Source organism: Camelus dromedarius, chromosome 4 (genome assembly GCF_036321535.1).
Source record: "Camelus dromedarius isolate mCamDro1 chromosome 4, mCamDro1.pat, whole genome shotgun sequence".
Classification (NCBI taxonomy): Eukaryota; Metazoa; Chordata; class Mammalia; order Artiodactyla; family Camelidae; genus Camelus; species Camelus dromedarius.
The window spans coordinates 53872856-53899663 of record NC_087439.1 but is presented as its reverse complement, the minus strand read 5'-3'; the positions used below and the strand labels follow the sequence as shown (position 1 = coordinate 53899663).

The window sequence follows — 26808 nt, the reverse complement described above, 5'->3', positions numbered from 1 at the left end:
TTCTCTTTCGGTTTTCATTTGTGAAAGAAAATATAAAGTTGTATGCTTACTATTCAGTTTTTTATTTCTACTTACTGATTTTGTGTCAGTATACACATGTGTGTGTGTATGTAAATGTGAATAAGCAGTCATTTTAATAAGTGGATACAAAGGACGCTAGTACAAAGCCAATGAGGTACATTCTTTACCACCTCTATTTTTTTGTTTTGCCAGAGACTATGGAAGACTAGATATTCACTCTGAACTGTCACCTCCATGAGGACAGACTGACTATTCTGTTGACTGTGGCATTCCCACAGCACAGGACAGGGCCTTAAATGCAGCAAGCAGGAACAAAATCTCTGCTGAAGGAGGGAATTCTGAAACCCACTAGACCACCACAAAACCCTTCCCTAGCAGGTACTACGGCCAAATTTTCACCAAACTCTCAGATCTAAGCTTGGAGGAGGTCAGTCTTCCATCACTACCATTCTCCCCTACTTCTCTTCCAGAACATTAGTTCCTTACGTTTTAAGATAGTAACAGATGGTCTGGAGGAAGACAGTGTTTGCAGGTTTCAGATCTTTACAAAGTGTGATACGTGAGGAGGAGGATTTAACACTGAGAACTAGCTGGGCCTACAGGAGGTGCCTGTCTCAGAGGGGCTCTGCAAGGACTGTGGGGCGTAAAGGAGGTACGTGTGAAGTGCTTGGGCCAGAGCCTGGCAGAGAAACAGGCAAACATTAGTTGATGTTAACATTATTATCTTAGGGATTAAGTTAAAGATATGATTAAGCTGCTCACATGTCATGGCATGTACCCTCCTCCACAAAATGCCCTACCACACAGTGACTCATTTAATTCTCACAGGAGCAGCAGGGAACTGTGTTATCAATTCCATTTTACAGGTGAGAAAACAGAATCTTAAAGAAGTAAAATAATTTGCCCAAACCCATGGGACTGGCAAATGGAAAAGCTTAGAATGAAAAATAAAAATCTCTTAGAAATCAAAGATCGAAAAGTAGTTACTTCCTACTAGTCTGGAATCTCTACAACATTACTCTACAAATATTTCAGATGTACGAAATAACTGAATCAATTTTACTATCTAATTTTTTTTCAGCTGCAAATGTGTAAAGTATCACAAATCTGCCCACAGAAAACACAGTCAACCTTCTAGTGTTCAAGACAAAGGTCACTTCCTTAGTCCCTATCTTCCCGTGACCTTTTACTCAATTAAATCTCAATATTTTGGCATTTCCATTGAGGAAGGACCAAGGGGAAAGACCAAACTGAAAGGTCTTTCTGTAACTTTTTGACAGGCTTGAGCAGAGCACTTTGTGGGTAGGGGAACCTGGGACTTCTGGGTGCATTGACAAGTTTGGCTTGTCTGCCTGTGTCACTGTGCTGTGGCTTCCCCGTTGGTTCAGATATTTGACTGGGGCTCTCAGTCTGGCATTCTGGCTACTACGACACCACACACACACACACCCACACACACACACACCCACACACACACACATTTATCTGATCTTTCAAAACATGTGACATAATTTTCAAGATTCGGAAAAATAGTAGAAGACCTTACTTCCACCAATTATTTTTTTTTTAAACGTGCAGTTCCATTCCACTGAAACATGAGTCCCATATATTTCAAACACTTGCACTCTAAATTTTTCTGAAATAATCCTGAAAAATAAATGAATCTTGTTCTAGTCTATGTCCTATAGTCACTCATTCAAGATATCTTTATTTGTAGAAGCAATAATTACTGAATGAAAACAATTATACAATTCCTTCATTTAACTAAATTCAGAATATAGAAAAAAATATGGGATTAAAAGCAAACAAACCAACTCAAATAAGACAAGATTATAAGACCTGCTACTGCAGGGGTATCATGATTACAGAAAACTTATGCCTGTGCAAACAAGACTGCCTGGCACATAGTAGGTGTTCATTAAATGGTAAATGCGTCTGCTCCCCAGTGTACCCACATTGCGCTGATGCATCTCACCAGCAGAGGGAGCTCACAGTGCTGTGAGGTTGGATTCAGCTGTTTAAGCCAACAGCCCCTTGTTTTCGTTTCTTATCAAACCCAAATTACCATTAAATCCATTATACTGTGTTTATTATATTAAACTGTGTACTTCTCCCATACATCTAATAAAATGTGATGGTGATGTTTCTAAAAGATAACAGTGGTGTTCATGAATTTAACAGTAATGACAATAACGCCGAGCAATGAAAAGGAAAACACCCAGGTTTTAGAGGAGATATGGAACATGAAAGCGCTAAACTTCTAAGCCCACTTCCTCCAGCTCCTCTAGCAGCAAACAAGAGGCAAAAGAGCACACTCAACATCAAAATTAGAAGTCATTCTCAAAGTTCTGTTTTTGTTTTTTCCTGAAAAACATGTTTTTAAATGTCATGTTCTCAGACTTCCTAATCAAAATCTGATAATGGCAAATAATAATGCTCAATTTATGTGAGAAACAGCTCCTATAATCACAGGCCTGAAAAAGCCAGCTATTTCAGTCCTCTATTTTAATTTTTTATTTTATAATTTATTTTATTTTGTTGTATTTAGGAAGAGAGTTCAACACAGAGGTGAGCGTCTTCAGGGAGTAGAGCCAAGCTTGAGGGTTGCAATTTTATAACTCTGGGCTGATTTTGAGTCATCACTAGACTTCAGAACTCTAGAAAACCAGCCTGTTTGCCAGCTTGAAACTAAGATTAGGGTTTTTTTTTCCAGGGACCTTAGACCTTAGGCCCAAAGTTCTTCAAATTCCTGCAGAAAACCTACATAAGTTTTGTTTTGTTTTTTACTAAATACAGCAGAAAAATATACAGCAAATGATATGTCTGCTGAGCATAATTTAAGGAAAGAATGCTGTCTCACAAAAATTTATATATTTATACAATAAATGATTATATTTGTTTTATGCTTTCTGTGTACCAAGCACACTCTTAATACATACAAATATATATATATTAACTCATTTAATTTTCATTATATCCCTATGATGTAGGTCTTACTATCATCATTATCCCAATTTTACAGATGGAGAAGCTGAAACAAAGGTTAAGCACCTTGCCGTAAGTCATACTCCCTTACAAGTGGGGGAATGAAGAATTTAAACCCATACTGTCATCCACCACCTACACTATGTTACAATGATTTGCTATTAGTACTTTTCCCTATTAATCAGGGAATGAATCCAAGTATCAACATTATTAATAATCCTAGACTAATTCTATTTCCGTAACAACTTACTATAACATTAACTTCTAACATTAGAAAATAAGGAAAGAAAATCCTCTACTTTCATGGTTTTCAACTAATTACTTTGAATTAAGGAGCCTCTTGAAAAAGGATCACTAATACATAGATACCATTTGAACTGTCTCTGAAACGAGCAATAAAAATGTAAACAGAAAAAAAAAACTCCAGGGAAACCTGCTCTCACTTAATGCTCGGTGGTCAAAACTGGAGTCCTGAGCTTGGTTTTGGAAATCACAGGATAGGATGGAGGAGAAGATTAGGATGATAGTTTTTAAAATATGTAAGAGAAGTAAAAATCTGTCAGGGGGTCCAAGGCATTGTCCTGTACCAGTCAATGCAGGATCAGTCTGAGATGAGGGGTCACGGATAACAGAGGTCATCTCTCAGTTCGAAGTTGAAAGGGTGAGATAGGATGTTGCAGAGACAATGATTTGCAGACAAAATGATGATATTCTAATGAATACTAGAAAATGGTCATAAGAAAACAGAATAGCATTGGGGTGAGGTAGACCTAGAAAGATTTTGCTCAGGGTAGATATTGACAAGTCTTCTACACTGGGGATAACTGAAAAAGGACACAACTAATCTACTTCACAAAATATCTCTTGTAAAAGAGATTTCACAACTAAGTCCATACTCTTACTATTTCTTAACATATTCATTATGAATTACAATATTTCATATAAATTACATGAAAAAGTTTTCCTGCCATTTAAAAAAAAAAATTCTTGAGGATAAACTGAGAGCATCAGAGCTCAGTCCTGTCACTTGTAAGTCTGCTTCCATAGTCTAACTTGGTGTTTCCAGCTATTCCTAAAATTGAAAGCCCTTGTTTTTAAAGATGGCCAGTTCTAAGCTCCCTATTTCAGGAGTGTGTATTGTTTAGCTTGCCTGGTGTGACCAGGCAGAGCCTGGAACCCAGTGCTGGCACAGACCTCTTTGGAATGAGGCTGAAATATACAGAAAATCCCAGAGGGGCCCACCCAAATCTGAGAAATGTATCCATCCACTTCACATGCATTGAGAGGTCACTACATGTTCATCAAAACTGGTCAGAACTGGCTCCATTACTCAAGTGCCCACTCTTTCCAGGAAACGTTCTCTCATCATCCAAACAATTTCTTCTCCCCACTGTATATGTCCCTATTGTTACACTTAGTAAACTTTTCTCATAAGTAATCACCTGTTTACTTGTCTCCCCTGTCACTGAGTTCTTTGAGGGCTTTTGCCATCTCAGTCAACATTCTATGCTTAGTACTAGCATAAGTAATTGATAAAATTTATTTAATAAATAAAGAACCCAGTTAAAAGAGTTGCCATCCGCTACCAATATATTCTCACTTTTCACCCCCTGGCAATGTGGCTTCACCACTAAAACTGGTCTTACCAAGGTTAGTAATGAACCGATTCTCTCTAAATCCAAAGAAACCTCCTAAGTTCTCACCTAGCTTGACATCTTGGCAAATTTTGATACTGCCAACCACTCACTTCTCAAAATCTCTCATCCTTTCACTTCCATAATGCCCGATTACCTGATTTCCTAGCTACCTCTTCGGTTTTTCCTTCTCCATCTATTTTTCAGGCTCTTCTTAGAAGTCTTCTCCAATAGTTCTTAACCATGGATGAATACTGGAATCACCTGGGTGCCTTTGGAAACCCCTGATGCCCTACTGAGAGTTCTGCACCCAATTTCAATGTGTATATATGTGTGCGAAGTTTTTCCACATCAGCAGCAAGAAATTCTCTGATACCAGGTGGGTGTCCTACAATTCAACTCAATTGTTAACACTATCTCCCTGGAGATACTGTCAGATCCCATGGGTTAAGGGTTCAGTCCTACAAGCTCCTTGACATAGGTCTTAGTGATGATTTTTCAAATCTGACACCAAAAGCAAAAGCAACAAAAGCAAAAATAAATAAGTGAGACTGTAGCAAACTAAAAAGCTTCTGCACAGAAAAGGAAACCATCAACAAAATTAAAAAGGCAACCTATGAATTGGAGAAAATATTTCCAAATTATATCTGATAAGGGGCTAATATCCAAAATATATAAAGAACTGATATAAATAGCAAAACAAGTAAACGATCTGAGTAGTAGACCTGAACAGACATGTTTCCAAAGAAGACATACAGATGGACAAGAGGTATACAAAAAGATGCTCAACATCATTAATCATCAGGAAAATGCAAATCAAAAACACAATGAGCTATCACCTCACATTTATTAGAATGGCTATTATCAAAAAGAAAAGAAATAACAAAGGCTGGCAAGGATGTGGGAAAAAGGATGTGCACTGTTGGTGGGAATGTAGATTGGTACAATCACTATGGAAACAATATGGAGGTTCCTCAAAAAATTGAAACTAGAACTACCATGTGATCCAGCAGTCCCACTTCTGGGTATTTATCTGAAGAAAATGAAAATGCTAACTCAAAAAAATATTATGTACCCCTCACGTTCAATGCAGCATTATTTACAATAGCCAACACATGGAAACAACCTAAGTGTCCATTGATGGATGAGTGGATGAAGAAACTGTGGTATACATAGGCAACGGAATATTATTCAGCTATAAAAAAGAATATAATCTTGCCATTTGCAACAACATAAATGAACCTCAATGACACTATGCTAAGTGAAATAAGTCAGACAGGGAAAGACAAATATTGTATGGTCTCTTATATGTGGAATTGAAGAAAACAAGCTTATAGATACAGAGAACAGGATGTATGGTTATGGTCGCTAGACGTTGGGGGTGGGGAGAGAGAAATGGGTGAAGGGAGTCCAAAGATAAAGAGAGAAAAACAAATTCAGTACATTACTGAACTACACCAAAAAACAGCTTACTATTATCTAGTAATGTGTGACTATCTCCTATGGTGTTAGGAAACTTAGGCAACTTTAATAAATTAACACAAAACTTCCTAAATGGGTAACAGAACTTGCAGAAGAAACCTGAAAGGTAAAAATGCCCTGGGAGTATCTGTTCAGCTGATTGTAATAGATGAAAAATAAAAAAAAAAGACTGCTCCCCACCTCCCAGTACAACCTCCACTGCCCCAAACACACACACCCTCACACACTTTAGATACCAATCTCAAGTCCAGATTACCACTGGCTATTGAAGTTTCCAACGATTTTCTCCCTTTGTTTGATTAATTTGCTAGAGTGGGTCACAGAACTCAGAGAAGTTTACTTACTAAATCACTTTTTTTATAAAAGGGTATAACTCAGGAACAGCCAGATGGAAGAGACGCACAGTGTGAGGCATGGGGAATGTGCGGGGAGCTTCCACGCCCTCTCTAAGAGTACCATTCGTCCTAACCTCCAGGTGTTCACCAACCCTAACCTTTTGGGTTTTTATAGAGGCCTCGTCACACAGGCATGACTGATTGAATCACTGGCCACTGGTAATTGGTTCAACCTCCAGCCCCTCTTCTCTCCCTGGAGGTCAGGGGGATGGGAATGAAAGTTCCAACCCTCTAATCATAAGGTTGGCTCCACCTGGAAACCAGCCTCATCCTCAGGTCCTAAAGTCATCTCATTAACATAACAAAAGACATATTTATCACTCTAGTAATTTAGAAAACTCCAAGGGTTTTAGGAGCTCTATGCCAGAAATGGGGATGAGGACCAAATACACATTCTTATTATAAATCACAGTATCACAATTAGATAGACCCACTTCCAGGGATTTTCTTAGTTTGGGAGGAGGCCACCAGCACTGGTACTCTTAAAGCTCTGCAGGAGAATCTAGGTTGCAGCCAGAGTCAAGCAGAACTGCTCTAGCTGCTTCTCAAACTGTAGGAGTCCGGTGGGATTTCTCCTGGGCCCTATGACCTATTCAGCCTCGAGAGTTCCCAGGTTAAACTCATTAACCTCCACGGCTTTGATTACCAGCTCTACACCAATTACCTTCAATTCTTAAGTGCCCACCAGACCTGTACACCCATCTGATCACTAGACATTTACTTATATATCTCACAGGACATAGCACCAGCATCCATCCAAGAGCCCAGGTCAGAACCTCGGGTAACATCTTTGAAACCTTCTAATCTTTTCTCTCTTTCTCATTTAATAATTACAAAGTCCAGGTCACAGAGACCTGCTCTGCAGAGAAACAGCAGATTTCACCACTGATGAAGCCAAAGGTCAGTGCAGCCACTGTGGACCCTGTGCAGATTTTGCCAGCTTTCGCCCCATAGGTACTTGTGTTCATTGATGCCTGGGACTCCTTTCCCCCCTGCCCCTCAGGAGCCCAGGAACCACACCAGCAGCCATCCCAGGTCTCTGTGGCTTCCCTAGTGTGAAGTCAGCCACTTTAGTCCCACCCTGTACCCGCCAGAGCCCAGTGCTCAGGCCTCTGTGGCTATGCAAGGGCAAGACACCAGCCTAGACCCTGGTGGCTGACAGCACCACTGTGCCCAGGCTCAGGGTTCGCCCCTCCAGCTGTGCATCTATGTGCCACTGGCCTGATGGCTGTCATCAGTTTTCACCGCAGTGCACACACCCAGGGGGCAGTGTGCAGCCCTGGGGGAGAACACAGACAGTCAGGGCCCTGCGGGTTCTTATGCACCTGGATCAGACCCCGCCTGCTGTCACTGCTCAGCACCACCACACCCACCTGTAGCTCACAGCTCCCAACTGTGCCTCTGCTCCCCCCAGCCCAACATCTGCCACCAGCCTCCCCAGCATTGTGCACACCCCCAGGAAGAGGGTCAACCACACAAGAGCGTGCTGATGGCTAGGGCTTCTGCAGCTGCTGGAGAGCCTACAAAGATGTAACAAAGATAATCCCCACCTACCTCTCTAACCTGCCAGCCATTGACACGCCACAGTTCAACTGAATGCATTTTTCTTTCCATCCAAAGATGCCACCCTTTCATAGACCTCAGGGTCTTCGTGCACACTGCTCGCTCTGGCACCTCTTTCCCATAACCTCCTCTCTAAGTCCTGATTTTTTTCAGGTTTCCACTAGAACATCAATTCCTTAGCAAGACATCACCTTAGTCTAACTAGATCTTCTCACCACAGTTTCCTATAATAACCTGACCTATAGACTGTAAACCCCTAGGGGCAAGGGCCATGGTTCTTTTCTACATCCAGGTTCTGGAACTTTCACATCCCTTGATAAATGACTGAATGAATAAATGACCCATATGTACCATGGATTACCGTACCTGGTCCAAGAACTGTTGCCAAAGGGAGATCTTTTACAGTCATTAGAAATATCACTCAGTGGTAAGTACACTTCAGGCAAAAAAGAAAATGCATTTTAGAAAACCTCATTTCCCAAATTAGGTGGAAACTATTCTTTTAGAGATGGAGTTTGGGTAATTGCTAGAAATCAGGAGACTCAATTCTTTTAATATGTTAGTGTATTAATCTGTCTTAATTTTGTGCATAGTTAGCATAACAACCTATGCTCACAGATGATTTTTCAAAATGACCAGTCTGTATCCACATCAGCTTCATAAGCTAAAATTGAAGTATCACAAATGAAAAAGAAAAGGAAAATTATCAAGAACATATCTGAGTTTCAACAATGAGAGGTTTGCCTTTTAATGTTAAGCTAATAATTCCTACAAACGAGGCAGAAGTGAGAGTGAGGTAATCAATAGTTTAATGATACAATGCTAATTAACTCAACCTCTTCCAAATAGGTTATGTACTATGAACCAGGAGGCTGGCTGAGGTAATATAATTTCCAGAAAGAAATCTGAAGGGGAATAATGATGACTAACTTGTGATAAACCATCATTCCTTCCAGTAAGAAAAAGAGGTACAAGCAGGGAGCTTCAAGTTCTAGTAACTCCACAGCACTGGTCTAGGAAAGAAAAGTGAAAATCCTATTCATTTCGTGCATAGACGCTAAGAAAGCCCCTGCTACAGAAGTTATTTTACCCAGGGAAGTTATCTTTCTCTAGAGCAGTCATGTCCAGTAGAAACAGAATACAAGCTATGTATGAAATATTTTATAGTAGTCACATTAAAAAGTAAAAATAAGTAAAATTAATCTAATAATATATTAATAATATATTTTCTTTAACCTAATACACCCAAAATATTCTCATTACAATATGAAATCAATATTAATTTTAAAATACTGATTTGAACATGTGATCAGTATCTCCAAAGAGATTTTGTATATATTTATATATATATATATATATATATATTTTTTTTTAGTACTAAGTCTTTGAAATCCAGGATGTAATTTGCATTACAGTACCTCTCACTACAAACTAGCCACATTTCAAGTGCTCAATGACCACATGTGGCTGCTGGCTACCATACTGGGCTGTGTAACTGAGTAACTTTAGCTTCTATTACCCAAATAAGTATAAGTGTGCATGTCTGCACGTGCATGTACACATGTGTAATGCTATTAGTGGCAACTCCAAAGTAATGAAAGATTTGGTAAGTCTTTTGAATAACCAAATAAAGACAATATTTTTAGTGTAAGTTCATAGTCATTTATTATGTATTTTATTATGTTCTAATTCTTTGACTATTGGTAATCCATGGATGGACCATGATTAAATGTATTAATGAAGTCATTATTTGTGATGCCTTAATTTAGCAACCATCTGTGATCAAAGTTTCCTTTAAAAAAAACAAAACAAACAAACAAAAAAAAAACCTCAGCAAGGATGCAAAGTGCCTGAGTGGAACAGCAACTAAACATTATGGCCTCCCCAGACATGGAGCCTTCATGAACAAGTTTGGATTCAGACCCTCCTCACGGGGAGGACCATCTTCCTTTGGTTCAGAGGGAAGCACCAGGGAAGTGAGGGGAGGGACACTTCTTAGGCAGGCAGAGGAGTGGAAGAAGCCTGTTTGCATGCAGGAAGAAAAGCACCTCTCCCACAGTCAATTCACTTCACTAAAAGGGGTACCTTACTCTCAACACTTTATACTCTGCTGAACATTCTAGATAAATGGGCATTTGCTGTTCACTTTCAGTTATCACTACAGTGAATATTCCACAGTATGGGGAACATTATCCATGGTGGGGGAGGGGGAATAGAGGGGCTGGAGGGAGGGAGGAGGGGCATTCATCTCCTCTTTTGCGGGAAGGAGTCTATCTGAATCAAACTTTGATCTGAAATTCTAACTGAGACCTAAAGACTAGCCCATGTGGAGAGCACTTTGAATTGTGTAGGAGATGGGCACCGTTTTAAGATCTTTCAACTTCATCTCCTTGCTAGCAAGTGAAGCCCTGAATGGAAGAAAACATGGCAATCATAGATCAATCTTTAGTTATTATAAGACTTTTTGGTTGGGCCAATAAAAAACATTTTCACTGTGTTTCCACTGTTACCTTTTCACTTGTACCTTTAACTTTCTGTTTCATCTATTAATTGTCCACATATATAACTTCAACCTGCCTATAACAGATAACATGCAGACATAGACTTAAGTAGAAAATATATATTAAAAAGTAAACTAATATTTTTGAATGTCAGTTATATGCCAGGTACTGAGCTACATACATTATAGTCACCCACATTTGAGACAGGACAACTGAAGCTATGTTACATAGATGATTATGTGTGTGTATATATATATCTTTCCCTGAAAATTCTTCATGAAGAATATTACATAGTCCACCAATCTGAGAATCCTTCACTGTCTTTAGTTACTGATTTACTGCTTTCAGTGTTTCCTTTCTAGACATTATCCTCAATCCCCTATTTTAAAGCTTCAAGTTACTGCTGAGTTTGTTCTAGAAACATACAATTTCTTTACATGAGAAAGAGATGGTATACTGCTTAAAATGCTATATAAGAAGTAACTCCAGTCAACTCTTTTGCAAAAGCTCAAAGCCATTACTACAGCCATTAGTGCTGCAATCAGTTGACTGACTAGAAATCTTGTCTTCCTTTTTGCCTTTCATCTCACTTGGTAAATGTCTTTTTTTATTGATCAAGAATTTGAAAGTTAAAAACAGCTCTTTGGCTTGTCATTTCTAATTAATTTTTTTAGCCACCAATGGTTGATGGCAATTACACTTTCACTTTGCTATTAATTTATTTATCTATCCAACATAATTTCATTTAATTCATGTTTGCTGCCCATCTACCACATGGATATTTCTCTGAGGATATTTCTGTAATCAATCCCTATGCTCCACATGCCCAAAGAATTCAGGTCTTCCTTCCATTTTGACAGGCATTATTATCTTCAGTTTTATATACTATTATGACAGGATCTTTCCAGTTAAATACAGACATCTGGAAATAGACTCAGTGCCCTTCTAGACAGGAAGTAAGTGCTAAATACCAGTAGTTATTATGTCACAAATCAGGAAACTATGACAGGACAACAAAAATAAAAAATTTCCCTCCTGAGACCTTGTCAAGATCCTCTGGCAGATCAAGGTTGTCTGTTCCACTCCCTAATTCTTCATCCCACATCTCTCTCATGCAATGAAAAATATGCTGTGCAGAATTATTCCAAATGGATAGGTCTGTGAATGTGTTATGCTTTCCAAGTCTGTCTTTTTGGATGGAAGATGTTTAATGAGAGGCTGGGGCTTATTCTACACACTGCAGACAACTCCTAGGCTCTTATGGAGGCTCTCTGAGTTAAAAATAAAATTCTGTTATGTGTATATACTAATTTGAATTCATTCTCAGTGAAGGGAAGCACCTTCCCAGTTTGAGAAAAAGCAAAGACTACTACAAAAAAAACCCCCAAAAAACAAATTAGAGGATGTTAAAGATGCAGTAACTAGCTTATCCCAAAAGTCTATTGATAGGAAAGATAAATGGGAAAAATTCACAAATAACTCACCAGCTCAGCAGACAACATATTGGACTCTTCATTGAGGCTATTTTATTTGCCTTGAAGATGCATACATGGAAGGAAAGGGCTTGGACTTTGGACCCCCATCTTCCACTCACTAGCTGAGTAACTTCAGAAAAAGTCCTTGCAACTCTCTGAGTCACAGAGTTCTCACATATGAAGCCAGAACAGTGCCCACCATGACCCAGTGCTGCTTTGTGGGAAATAAACAACATATATAGCAGTTCCTAACAGTGTCTGGAACAAGATAGGGTCTGAATTAATATTAGTTCCCCTTTCTTCCCCCATGTGTCTGTGCAAAGCAAATTTGCTTTTGGCTTTGAAACATGAACTTTCTCCCCTCCCACACAAGAACACATTTTTTCAAGTATCACAAAATTAAGATGAGACATTAAGAAATGACTTCAAATAAAGGTATCCACTTAACATCAGAGTTTTTGGAGAGAAAATTTAATATCTCTACATTAAGCCCCATTTTAATTATATTAACAATGAAGATGCCAATTTTTCCTTGTGCTCTTCTTTCACATTTCATATTCTAAGTAAAACGATATCCTTTTCTTTCTTAGAAAGCCCTTAGGCTATATGACAGGGTATGGGATCAATTCCAATTGCTATTCCTGATCTGCCCCTTAGCCTGTTCCTTAACAAGGCTGATAGGTCAAAGATGGAAATAAAATTCTCCAGTCTTGCCTTAGCTGGATCCTGTCCTGAATGTGCTGAGAGACTTTAAAATGTGTTTTACACTTGGAGGGGAGGTGAGTGGGAGGAGAGGTGAAGAGAAGGTTTTCTAAGAAACTTTGCTCCATATAGTTTTGACAGAGTACTGCAATCATGGTCGACCGTAAGCAAAAGGGAGAAAAATACTGACAGAAAGGAGACCGCTTTTATGTTAAGGGACGATGATGTGGAGTTACGAGTGAAAACCATTTGCTTTAAACTAGAAGTAAAAGGCAACATGAATTTTTCCAGGACGTGTGCTACTGTAGGATCCACAAGCGTGTGTGGAGTCACTAGCTCCTGGTCCCAGACCCAACTCACCCAGCTGGAGCTGTTCGCACGTCTGCTCTGGATTCCCTCCGATCTTGCATCTGTAAATCGCGCCAGGATTGACCACCGAAGCGTTGGCGAGCCAGTTGGCCGTGGGCGCCCCGACTACAAGCCTGAAGCGAGAAATGTGCACGTGCGCGCAGACGTGAGCTGTGCTACCCACTGAACTCCGGGTCCCCGCAGACGTGCAGCTGCCAGCGCAGCTGCTCCCCACCCCGCCTCCTCCGCCCACCACCCCGCGCACCCAACCCGCCACCCCAAACTCCACGGCCCGGTGCCAGAACGCACCCCAGTGCTGCCACCTTCAAGATAAGTTAAGTTTCCCGAGCACACCCTTAGCGAGCTGGCTGTCGCAGCGTTCCCCTCCTGCCTCCTCCAGAGGAAGGAAAGTTTGAACCCGGCAGGGAATCCCTGAGGCACCTTTTGCTCGCCTGTCTGAAATGCCGAGGGCGCCCGAGCCAGACCCCACTCACCATCGGTTTGCCCCGTGGCTGTGCAGCACCACCGAGTAGCCAAATAGAGTGTTGGGGGGACCCTTGTAGAGTAGCGCGTTCTCTGTGTCCACGTTGTAGGGGCGCCCAGTCCGGACTCCCAAGCACAACAGTAGCATCACCGCCTCCAGGACGGCAGCTCCTCGGGTACCCGGCCCGCGCCTCGACTGCTCAGCCATGCGCTCTCGGAGGGGAACATTCAAGACCAAACGGCCACCGTCCGTCCCAGAGTTGCTCGGGATGCGACGGTCGGTCAAAGGGAAGAGCGCCCCAAGAGAAGAGGCTTAGCTTGTCCGGCGCCGGCTGGCGGGCAGGCGGGAGGGAAGGAGGGAGGGAGCAACAGAGGAAGGGAGGGGAAGTGGGGCCGCGGCGGGCGGAGCGATCAGAAGTAGTAGGGGATGCTGCGCGCCCGCCGGACGCACGCCCAGTTTGCAGCCGCGAGGTGCGGTGCTCCTGCGGTCCTGGGCTGAGGGCCGCTGGGTGGGGTTCCGGGCGTGGTGCGGAGGCGCAGGGCCCGGCTCCGTCTCCCCGGGCACGTGGCTGTAGGGGGCGCTAGGGGACCTTGGCTGAGCAGGGCGCGCGTCCGGGCTGGGGTCTCCTAGCCCCGGAGGAGCTTGGGACGTCTCCGGGCTGCCGGGGCTTTACAAGAGTGGAGCAGGAAGGGGTCCGGGTTTCGCCTTTCAACCGTGCCTGGGTCCTAGAAGCGTGGCGGCGTGTCCTCAACCCAATCCGCGCGCGCCCCACTATGAGCGCAGAGGCTCCCGGCCTGCCCGGCATGACCTAAAGGCTGGCCAAACCCGGACACCGGGAGGGACCTCGGGGGGAACCGTCCTGATCCTTCGTTGATTAAAAGCGCTGTATCTGATTCTGGGGGCATAAGCAACCACTACAGAAGTTAACCAGGGAGTCACAAATTACAGAAACAGAAAGCACTCCCTGAAGGCGCCTGAGAAACGTTTTGGTGACAAAGATATTAGGACATTGACTTTAAGACTCAGAGCCCTGTACCCTTCTATGCCCACTTCCTTCCTCCGCACACTTCCTCTCTAGTCCGGGCTGCTTGCTTGAGGAGCAGTGGCTCAGTCTGAACAGCAGGCAGGAGCGGGCGGTTCAGGCGGCTGCTGAGCCCCCAGAGCGAAGCCGGGCTGAGGAAGCTCTGTGACTTGCCTCACTTCAACGGATTCCTCCTTCCGGGTCTCGAGGCGCCCGCGCTCTCCACGCATCCACTCAGTTGCTACCGGATACACCTGCCATCATGGCTGTAGACCCAGTTGAGGTCAAGAGACAGACACCATAATGAACCTCTGAAAATGCTCCGGGAACCCACAGCCCAGCACACCTGAACTGGGTTGAAGTCTCATCCTAATTAATCCAGGTGTGCCTCAGGTTTCTTTCTAGAACAACCCAGAGACAGCCATGGGTGATTAGGCGGGTATCTGCAGGAGGTGCGGGTCCAGCTATTAATTATTACTATATGAAAAAACAAAAGAAAGAAAAAGTATTCATCAAATAGTGTGTACATGTGTGCATTAAAACCATAACCAAAGGATACATCTAAAGTTGTAAAAGCGGACACATAATTAAAATACATGTTAATTTCTTCAGCATATTCACTGAGCAGGCACCTGGCTAGGGATGCCATGGTGAGTAAGGCAGGATAAGCCTTCAGGAAAAATTTCAGCTAAGTGGTAGACAGACAAACTTTTACAAACTAGAGAATGTTCTGAATGCTTTAGGGACACTTATAGAGTTGACAAGGAGGGTGGAGTTAGGCTAAGCAGTTTGAGAGGAGGGATGCGGGCCAGGGTCAGCAGGGTGAGGCAGAAACCGGAAGGGGAAGAGATGGCCTTGGCTGGAGCAGTTAGCTGCCCACACACAGGAGAGTAGGATTTGAGGCTGACTAGGGAAGCAGGGACCCAGTGTGAACCTCCTAAGCCAGGCTAGGAATTTTTAACTCTACGCTGGGGCTAAGAGGAGGCTATCGGAGGCTTGTCATGGTCAGCTGTGGGCTTCAGAAGTGTTAAGAAAAAACTGAAGACAGAAGACCTAAGTTTGCAGGGAACCTGCAGAAATCAGTAGTGAGATGATGGTGGCCTGAACCTGGAAGAAGCAGGAGGGATAGAGGGAAAAACAGATTCAAGAGCTATCTGAGAGACAGAACCCAACGGACCTTGGTGAGAGTACTGGTAAATATAAATGTGCAGCTGAGATGAAGGAGTCAGGGTGATGTCCGAGTTTCAAGTCTGGGATCTGGGAATACGTTGTAGATTCACAGAGAAACCCATAGGAGGAATGAGGTTATGCCTGTGTACATATGTGTAGACGGAGGGCACCGATGAACTCAGATTTAGACAGCTGGAGTCTGAGGTGTTTGTGGAATGTTAGGATACCATAGCCAAGCCCAATTAAATTATTTTTACTCTTTGGTCAAGAGACAAAACAAGAGGAATAGTCATCCTCTCTTACTATTTTCAACAAAGTAAAAGGCAAATAATGGTGAGTGATAAATCTTGTAAACATGGAATGAAACGGCTTCCAGAAAAGTAGCTGTCAGAGCCCTGGTGAATGGTCCTGCTCTAGTTTTCCACTCAGGGCGTATTTCTTCCTGGGTAGGTCTACATCCTACAACTGGCTCACACTGTCATCATTCTGATGTAAGCAATCCCCCTAGTTTGCAGCCACAAAATTTCCAGTGGAGTCCTGGGAAGCAGGCATATTAAAGGTCCCTGATCTGAACAACTACCTCTTTCTTTCCCTGCTTTCACAAAACATTATACAATGAAATCCACTCAACATAATTCTTTCACAGCATAATTAAGATGAGTAGCGAGCAGCAGAGTGCTTGATGGGGCAGGACCCAACTTCTCTGATGGTGGTTATGGTTATGGTCATGATTTCACTACGTTTTCAGCAACAGCCACCCTTTATGATCTCATGCGCTATGTTAGCCCTGGGTTTCCTTCCTCCCAGGTTTAGAGAACAGTTCACTTTCCCTAAGTCAGGAGGAATAAAGGGTGTTTCACTTGCTATGAGAGAGCCTGAAGATACTGCTCTCTCTCTAATCAATGCTTTTGCAGGCAAGTGTGAGCATCAGGTGGGGGGTGGGGAGAAGAGACGGATGGTTTTAAATGACTTGTGCCTATTGCGCTCCCTCAACTGAACTGAAATATTCAATCATTCAGTTAATATGTCATTTGATTAATCTGTTTCAAGTGCCCACTGTATGCTAGGACCTGCAAATATGAGTAAAAGACAAAACACAGGTGATTTCTCTCGTTTGTAAAAAGTCCTCCCCAGTTGAGAGGATTCTAATGTGGGCTCACCCAATTTCTCAGCTGTTATCAAGAGTGAGCATTTCTCCTTCTTGAAAGCCTCTCTTCTCATGATACTAACTTGTCTGAGCTCTTCCCTCCTCTCCATCTGGCCATTCTGAGTTTCCTTTGCTGGCTTCTTTCCCTCCATTAAGAGTGTCGGAAAGCCCTGGGGCTCCATTCTGAGCCCTCTTTCCTTCTTTTTTCTTTCTGCTACTTCAAGAGCTCTAACCCATTTCCTGGATCTTTAAATACCAGCTAAATAATACCACTAAATACCACTATGAGTCTCCAGCCTGGACTGCTCTTCTCAGCTCCTGGTTCATATGTTTTACTGCCTACCTTCTCTCTCTACTTGGATGTGTCCTGGGTCTCGTGTACATAACCCATATAACACTGAGTTCTTGCTCCCAGGCCCATATCTAAACTATTCCTACATTCAGTCTCTTTCTTTCCCCAAAACAGCATTCCTTCTGTCCAGCTGTTCAGACTAGAAATTTGGAAAAGAATTCTTGAGTCCTCTCTCTCTCGCTCTAGTCCCCAGATCCTTTTTCCCTCTATTTAAAATTTTGTTTATTTTTGCATTTATTTTTTAATTGAAGTATAGTTAATTTACAATGCTGTGTTAGTTTCGGGTGTACAGCAAAGTAATTCATATATATATGTGTGTGTGTATATATATACATACACAAACATGCACACTTACATATATATATATATACTCATGCACATATACACATCTTTTTCCAGATTCTTTTCCATTATTCTATTCCCCACATCTAATCCACCTTTAAGTTCTATTAATTTGATCTTCAGGATGTATCAAACTCATCTGTTCATGAGCTTCCTCTACCCTGCTACTAACTTCTTCCAAGCATGGTAATCTCACCTGGGCTGTTCAGTAATCTGAGAACTGGTCTCCCTATTTGTCCCTGCCCCACACTATCAATTCTCTACATAGAAGCTAAAGGGAATTTAAAAAATTCTCAAACTGTACATGCGACTCCCTTGCTGCAACCCTTTAAATGGTCCCCCATGCTCTTCTGGTACAAACCACACTTAACATGGCCAACAAGGACCCTGTGATCTGGCCTCTGACTATTTTGCCAGCTCACCATTGGCCACTTCCCCCAGGATCACTTTGCTTTACCACATTGGCCGTCCTTAATGTCCTTAAGTGCATCAAGGTTTTTTCACCTTCGGGGCCTTTGCCCATCTTGTTCCCTCTGCCTGGACACACAACCTCTGACTTCCCACGATTCCTCTCTTTCTTCAGTCTCAGCTGAAAGGACTCCCCCTCACAGATGACTTTCCTGCCTGTTCACTTAAAACAGGTCACCATATTGCAGACCATCCTGTTCATTCTCTTAAGAGTTCTTTAATTTATAATCACATACATATTTACCTCTTCATTTTGTCTTCTTCTCGAGATACAAGAGAACACAAATGTTGTGCTGTTACTGTTGCTTAGCACCCTCTATCCAGAACCTGATATGCTGCGTAACGCACAGCAGGTGCACAGTAAGTTTTTTTTTAATTGAAGTGTAGTCAGTTTACAACGTTGTGTTAGTTTCTAGCGTACAGCACAGTGATTCAGTTACACATATATGTATGTTCCTTTTCATATTCTTTTTCATTATAGGCTATTACAAGCTATAGAATATAGTTTCCTGTGCTATACAGTAGGACTCTGTTTATCTATTTTATATATAGTGGTTAGTATCTGCAAATCCCCAACTCCCAATTTGTCCCTCTCTTCCCCCACTGGTAACCATGAGTTTGTTTTCTATGTCTGTGAGTCTGTTTCTATTTTGTAAATAAGTTCATTTGTGGTTTTTTTTTTTTTTTTTTTTTTTTGGTTCCACATATACATGGTATCACATGGTATTTTTCTTTCTTTCTCTTTCTGGCTTACTTCACTTAGAATGAGATTCTCCAGGTCCATACATGTTGCTACAAATGGCATTATTTTATTCTTTTTTATGACTGTGTAGTATTCCATTTTACACACACACACACACACACACACACACACTACAATCTCTTTATCCAGTCATCTGTTGATAGACACTTAGGTTGCTTCCATATCTTGACTGTTATAAATAGTGCTTCTATCAACACTGGGTGCATGTATCTTTTTGAATTAGAGTTTCCTCCAGATATATGCCCCAGGAGTGGATGGCTGGATCATATGGTAAGTCTATTTTTAGTTTTTTAAGGAATCTCCATACTGTTTTCCATAATGGCTGCACCAAATTACATTCCCACCAAACGGTGTAGGAGGATTCCCTTTTCTCCACACCCTCTCCAGCATTTCAAATAAATATTTTTTAAATGGCCCTCACATAATTTGACTTTTTACATCATTAATGTCATAAACTGAGAGAAATCTGGATATTTATAAGTTTATGTTTTATTATCTTCAAAACAATGTGTTTAGGTCCTTTGGCAGATTCAAAGATGTGCTATAAAACGTAAGTCCTACTCTCAAACAGTTTATAATTTACAAGGAGAGATGTGATATACTTTAGAGAAACAGGGAATATAGTCAAATGTGAATGTCATATACCTTGGGGAGAGGAGGGACAGTGGTTGCTGACATATGGTGAGGCAGATAGGACAGTTTGGGACCTAAGTTTGGGTAGAGTATAGGGCAGGAAAAATGAAAGAACTGATATGACACACCGAGAAAAAACTGACATGAATTGTCAGGTACAGGTAATCAGAAGTGAAATATAGCTGGCATTTTCGGCTGGAAAACTGTAGTATCATAAAAAAGAGAACCAAAAGCAACCAGAAAAAAGAGGGGGAATAGGGAGGGAAAGGAGAATGTGTTTGGATAATGCTGGCTGGGTTCTAGAGGTGACTGAGATGTTGGTGGAACATTCATAAGATTGTCTCACAAGTAGTTAAAAAATTTTTTTTAAATCCTTTTCTTTAATAGATATTTTTAAATAACTAAAGTAAAGCATATAACATGCAAAACAATTAGTGATGCATAAAGAAAATGTCTGTGATCTCTTCCTGCCTCCTTCTAAGCCAACTTTCTGAGGCACTCCCTTCCCCTCAATAAACTGACTGTTCCCAAGTGCTTGTCTCGAGGTCTGCTCTTGGGGGATCCAAACTAAAACAACAGGAGCTTGTTTTTTTTCACAGTAATAAAAGTTCCCAACACGAACAAAATCCTCTTTCGTCCTGATATGTAATATTAGGTCAAATTTCCTGATGCTTGAATATAAATATCAATGACTAGGTTGCTTAAAAAAAAAAAAAACCACATGAAGTAATGCTTGTCCTCATTATAAGAGTTCTGAAAAGTGTTGAGAAACTGTGTGAAACATGCCTCAGAATTCCCACCCCCGGAAAATCGGGAGACATTTATCCAAGGACTCATCCTCTACCAGTAGAGGCTTACAAATTGCACCTGTTTCCAGGCAAGCATGTTCCCAGGTGCCAGAGGAGTCCTTAAGGGGAGATGAGGGACACTGGCACTGGAGCAGGGATGTTGCCAACCTGCAGAAATCGTCTACAGAGGCTGAGAGCTCAGCTAGCCCAAGGGGCCAGGCATCAACAGGGTTGGCCACAACTGCTAATCAAAACCTTACACAGTTTGTCAGTGTTACTCAAATTTGGTTTTTAATCTCTTAGTTAAGTTTCCTCTGGTTGGCTGGGGAAAAGGAGTGAATGTAGATAAAGCACTTTAATGCAGCATTTAGCACATAATACTAAATAAATAGTAGCCCTTTCTCCTTCATCCTTTTTGTCTATCATTATCATCATCATCAACAATGTAATTTGTATAGGAATAAACTACCTACAGAAATAAACTATGGATAGAAATCTGAGCTCAGTGCCAATGACTCATGTGGAAGGTTGTCTAAGTTAATAAGAGGCACTTTCTGTCTCTATTTGCTTCTATTTATTTTTTCAGTCATTCAACAAATATTTATTGAACACCTATTATGTGTAATTGAGAGATGCTATGCATAACATGGCAAACAGATTTGGGATCCTTATCCTCTTGATACTTTTATTCCCTGTCACTTTTCAGTAAATTGACATAAGCAGATGATTGGGGGGGGTGGTAATTGCATTTATTTATATATTTATTTTTAGAGAAGGTACTGGAGATTGAACCCAGGACCTTGTGAATGCTAAGCATGCACTTTACCACTGAGCTATATCCTCCCCCAACCAGATGATTTTTTTTTCTATAGCTGTGAATATTTCGTTTCCCTCTCAAAGACTCCTACTAGCTCCTCCCTCAGCTCAACCCAACTAAATTATAATTTCTTGCCTGAGGCTTAATACCCTCCATGCTTGGCCTCTAACTTTCTTTTAGCCCATCCCAAACAGAGCCTATTTTTCTTCCCTCTGGAAATGTTCCCTTTAGTTTGGGAAATTAACAGATCAAGAAATAAGTCCTTAAGCCAGTACTCACCAAATACCATACAAAATGGGACCTAATGAGAAATTCAACAGATAAGTTTCTTCTGGGTGGGGTGATTGAGACAATTTTTCTGGAGTAGAAGTACAATTTTTAGAAATTTCACTTTTTACCAGTCTTTTTACAACTCCTGAAACTACTGATGCTTTACAACTTCTTAAACTAAGTCTATTTCATGCTTCAATTCAGAAGAAGAAACAATTGCTTCTCTTGTTACAATGTAAAAAGGACCTGGCATAAAACCATTCTCCCCTTAGAACACATAGTTATTATGTGACAACATTCTATCTCATAAGTAATCTGATCTGGAAGATTGCATTTGTGCACTGGAATGATTTTACAACTGGTCCATCCAAGATCTTAAAGGTTCACAAGACACAGATAGTTTACAGCATCACTCTCTTGTATTATCAGAGGTTAGAGTCCACATAAAAGTACTACAAAACAGTGTCGTATCTGAAGCCTCTCATACGCATGAGCTCATCTTGAAAAGGTAAGTTCCTAGGCATTTTGGAAAGGGACATGGTAGATAAACAGTGTAAAACTGGTTAATCACGGGTAAAGTTTTATCACACAACAAATATTTATGTACACATGTCCCCAAGCACTTTGCAGACACAAAAGAAAGATGTGCTCTGATTCTTGAATATCTGGCAATCCAATGAGACAGACAAAACATACAAACTGCAAACCAGAAAACAATTTAAAAGCAACTTACAAAATATGTTGTGATCATAGCACAAATTATATAATGTAATAGCAATGCTTTCAGAGTAGCAAAATGTTCTGTTTGGGAGACTAAAGGAAATAAACTCAATTTAATCTTACATTTATCTAACTTTATTTTCTTTTGTTTTCTTTCTTTCTTTTTTTAAATCAGAGCAAACTGGGGAACACAGAGATCAGGCTTTGTAGACTAGATAAAAGAGGTATGAGAACTTCAGAAACCAAAATATCATCTGTAAACAGGAGGAATGTAAACAATGGAAAGAGGCTACACCACCTTGCAAGGACAGTAGTGTGAAATAAGAGAAATAATTTAATGCATGAAAGTTTCCTAAATTGTTTAACATCTCAAAGAAACTTTAGGGAAATAATTCTAATTTAGATTAGTAAAATATAATAAATAATACTACAAATACAAAAATAATTTCAGCTCTGTCTCACATCTATGCATTGGAAGGCCAGCAGACAGCTTGGCTATTCTATTTTCGGTGCACACTGAAAAGCTTTGTTTATAACAGTTGCACAGTATATTGACCCAGTAAAGTAAATTTCCTCTGTTTACAGAAACTTGAAAAACTATTTTGGTTTTAAAACCACATGCTGTTCATAAGGAACTCATTAGAATTGTGGATAAAAGTGAAAAAAAATCAACCTCAGACCCATCTTTTGTATTACTGTCCAAAAGGATGGTTATACTAATTCAATACAATAATTATATACACCTTTTTAGGTGGATTATAGAGCCACTTATTACTCTTTTCATTGCTTCACATAAAAATCAGTAGGCTTTTTAAAAACCAGTTTTAGAAACCATACAGGGTTTTAGGAGACATGAAATGTAATAATGCACTTGCCCTTATATATATATGTATTTTTTTTACAGCTTTTTTGTAATGGAAGCGTTTGATTTGATTGTCACTGAAGTTATTTCATTCCCCAAATGCTATTGTTTTAAGTTACCATACACAACCAGAGAATCTCGTTCTTTCAGAGCCTGCAATAGGAATCAGAAAACCACACATAGACAGATAGGCAGGTGAAGGTCATTCAATTCAGTTGATAACTCTATTCAAGGAGGCGAGATGATGCAAATACAAGGAGAAAAACAGGAATCTTGAATAAATGTCAACATCCACTTGTTTATATGCCAGTATCTATAATTGGCTATCTGTCATTTATTGTATCATATGCTGCCTTAGTTAAGTATATGCAGAACAGAAACTTTTAACTTTTCTTTCCAGAGATGTGGGATAACACTCTTTTCTAGTTGTGATACTATGATATAAGACAGATTTTTTGGTCTTCATCTCCAACTCCCAGCCAGAGCTCCTAAGCCCTTGTAATCTCCTAAGTGATAAAGGTTGAAAAGAGCATTTTTGTTATAATATTTGGCTTTTGTCCCAGTTTCTAAAATAGGTCTGGAGGGACAGAGCTGACTTTTGGAAAGGCCCTGAGAATGGGTGGACTGGTTGCCAAGGGAACCAACCATGTGATTAGAGGGTTGGAACATTCAGTCCCATCCCCCAACCTCTAAGGAGAGAGGAGGGGAGCTAGAAACTGAGTTCAAACACCAATGGCCAGTGATTTAATCAACTATGCCTAAATAATGAAACCTCCACCAAATTCTAAATGATGGGAGTGGAGAGCTTCTGGCTTGGTGAAGCTTCAAGGTGCTGGGAGGGTGGTGAGCCCAGAGAGGGTGTGGAAGCTCTGCAATCTCCCTGCCCCCATCCCTTGCCCTATGCATCTCTTCCATCTGGCTACTCCTGAGCTGTATCCTTTATAATAAACCAGTAAACATAAGTAATGGTGGCCATTTGAACAAACTGCTGAACCTGAGGAGGGGTCATGGGAACCCCCAATTTTTTTAGTTGCTCAGAAGTACTGGGGGCCTCAGCTATGACCAGCATCTTTTTTTTGTGGGACTGAGCCCTTAACCTGTGGGGTCTGTTTATTCTGGGTAGTGTCAGAATTGAATTAAGTCACAGGACACCCAGCTGGTGTCTACGGAGAACAGGAGAACTACTTGGTAAGAAACCCACACATCTGGTGTCAGAAGAGATTATCATAGAGAAAAGAAACAGGTTTTTCCTCTACTATTGTTTCAGTTCTGCAGTCCTCAGGATTCATTTCCCTTTGTTCTATATGTGGCCTTCTGATAAATGACCATAAAGTAAATCACACTTCTATGGATCTTTATAAATTAAAAAGTACATTTTCCAAAATGCACTAAAGTAGATGTGAAGTAATTACCAATAAAGCTTGAGACCCCAGGGTGCCCTGTATGATGCAAAAGGAAATAATACAAAATGCAACATAGTAGCCATGACTACATTTTTTTAATTAAAAAAAAAAAAACCCAAAAAACAAACCCCATGGGGACATGATTTTTCATCAGAGATTTAATCTGAAATTTATTCTTCTCATCCATAAATGAACAAGATCAGGACTGCAAAATTCAGAGACAAAATGTCAAAAGACATCTAGACAGATCTCAGGGCCAGGGAGAAGCGCAGAGACAGAACATTCCTGGAGCAGCACAGACCTGATTAAAATGATTCTGCAGTGTGACTGGAGAACACAGGACCCTCTATTAATAAAGACTGAGCTTTGAGTGAGAACTAACAAGCCTCTGCATTTAGGATTAACTGTCTTAATAAAAGGAAGTGCCACCCCAGGTCCCACTAATGTGATACAAGTACAAACTAGGGCATGGAGGAAAAGGATGTACAGGAACCAGGTCAAGAGAATAGATAAGAAACAGCATTGACCATGCTAGCAACAATTTTCTTGGCCACAACTAGGTAAAGATTATTACTGATACTTGAGGGAGGGGAGATTGAGAATTAATATCCAAAGTCTAAACTAGCTGATTTTTTAAAGTTAGTAGTATTGTAAACTACATGTAGCTCACATTCCTCTGTGAGTTTAGTCAACCCTAGTTGATGTTTTATTACTAGGGCAAAGTACTGAGATACCAGTTTTTTTAATGTATTTTTTTATTGAATTATAGTTGATGTACAATATGTTATAGCTGTATAAATATAGTGATTCACAATTTTTAAAGGTTATACTTCATTTATAATTATTATAAAATACTGACTATATTTCCTGTGTATAAGCTATATGCTTGTAGTTTATTTTATCTCCAATAGTCTGAGATTATTTCTAAAGCATCTCAATTAAAAATTGTAGTCAATACTCTGCTACCTAGAATGCTTACAGATTAGGTAGGCGGTAATGCTGTCTTACCAAGGCTTATTCTTAGCTACTTAAGTACACTTTATGTTACAGGTTTACATACTCTAACTTTATTGATCTTTAGGAAAAAATACTGTTAGGTAGAGTGACTTACTTGACTTTAGAGATGAGGCAATGGCTTCCAAAGTGTTAAGTTGCCTCCTCAAGGTGAACGACTACATTACTGACCCTTTCACATTCCCTTACAAGGAGACTGGACTGGCTTATCTAGAAAGACAGCCACCAGAATGGGTGTCAGGGCTTGGGTCTCTGGGAACAGAATTGAGCAAAAATAGAAAGACCTTCTTAAAGTTTGAGTTCGAGAAATCAAAATTAATCCATTCAACCAAAGAACAGAAGTGGGGGAAAAGGAAAGCAAAGCTAAGGTTCAGGAAACAGGCAGAAACTGACAAAACAGGAGTGGGTCCAAATGGTCCTGGGCAATTGCTATGAACAGAGCCAGCATCTAGGGCTTGTCTAGACTGGCTTTAATGTCTTAAAGATGCAGAGATTGCCTGGGGAGGATGTTACGGTATTAAGTGACTGAGACAGAGTTCAAGGGCTGAGCTGCTACTCAAATGTACTATTTTTTTTTAAAGTATTTATCTCCAGCACACCCCAGTGCCTATGCTATCTGTAATTACAGGAAAGAAGCTTAGTATCTGAAGACATCAGAAAATGAGTCTACTCTGAGTAAGCATCCCTGATTCTGCCAAAAAATGTTGCCTTGAAATGCTGGCAGCACCTATTTGTTTAATTCCTTGCTTAGTTGATTTCAGATTCACAACTTTCCCCTTGTGTTCTTTGAAAATTAAGGAAGCCTTAGGAAAGCAGACTCTGTACCACTCAATCAAGGCAGTTTCCAGAAGCCATTCTGCCTAGCCTGGTGGTTTTCATGTGTAATAAGAGTCAGGTATTGGAAATGAGGCTGAAGGAATGAAATTAAACAGAATGACTTTCTGGATCCATGTAAGTCAGATCTTAATATTGAGACTTTATTAAAAATAATTCCTGGAGCACCTGACCTACCTATATTCAGGTACAAATGTAAAAATAAAATTTATTTCAACTCTTATTCAGAATAATTTTCAGGTTACTGGCACTTGAGACATAATGACCCCTTGCAATAATCACTGCCAATAATTAGAGGTGGGTTATGCTAACATCTAATTGAACTCCTGTAAGTTAATAGCACAAAGACTGCACACTGAAGCTTCCATAATTCCTGTAGGTCAGCAGACACAGACTAGCAGCAGAGCCCCGGGCCATGCAGCAGACAGAGCAAGGTCTGGGTGGAAAAGATCCAAATCTCATCCCCCTGCTCTTTTACAATTGCCACTTTCACAGGCCTCGCGTTCTATTCAGACATGGAAAAAGTTACTCTATGGCTTTCAGCTGTTAAGTGATTTTGGAAGTGTTCATAAATCTTTATGAAATCCAATTCCATTTCCAACTAGTAACAGTTT

The 26808-nt window shown here is 40.7% G+C and overlaps 1 protein-coding gene across 5 annotated transcripts in view; it reads right to left on the bottom strand.

Moving 5' to 3' along the window:
* Window positions 1-26808, bottom strand: part of ITGA4 (integrin subunit alpha 4) — a 222109-nt gene that overhangs the window by 60295 nt on the left and 135006 nt on the right. For 4 of the 5 annotated variants that reach the window (XR_010380637.1, XR_004136757.2, XM_064484950.1 and 1 more), the window contains exons 5-6: window positions 13601-15088; window positions 13119-13240 (exon numbers count right to left, since the gene is read on the bottom strand). Coding sequence is in view for 2 of the 5 variants with exons in the window: in XM_064484950.1 (XP_064341020.1) it covers window positions 13119-13240; window positions 13601-13797 (319 nt within the window). In the remaining 3 variants the exon portion in view is untranslated. Of the gene's footprint in view, window positions 1-13118; window positions 13241-13600; window positions 15089-26808 lie in introns of those variants that run through there. The other variant, XM_031451757.2, reaches the window with a different exon arrangement.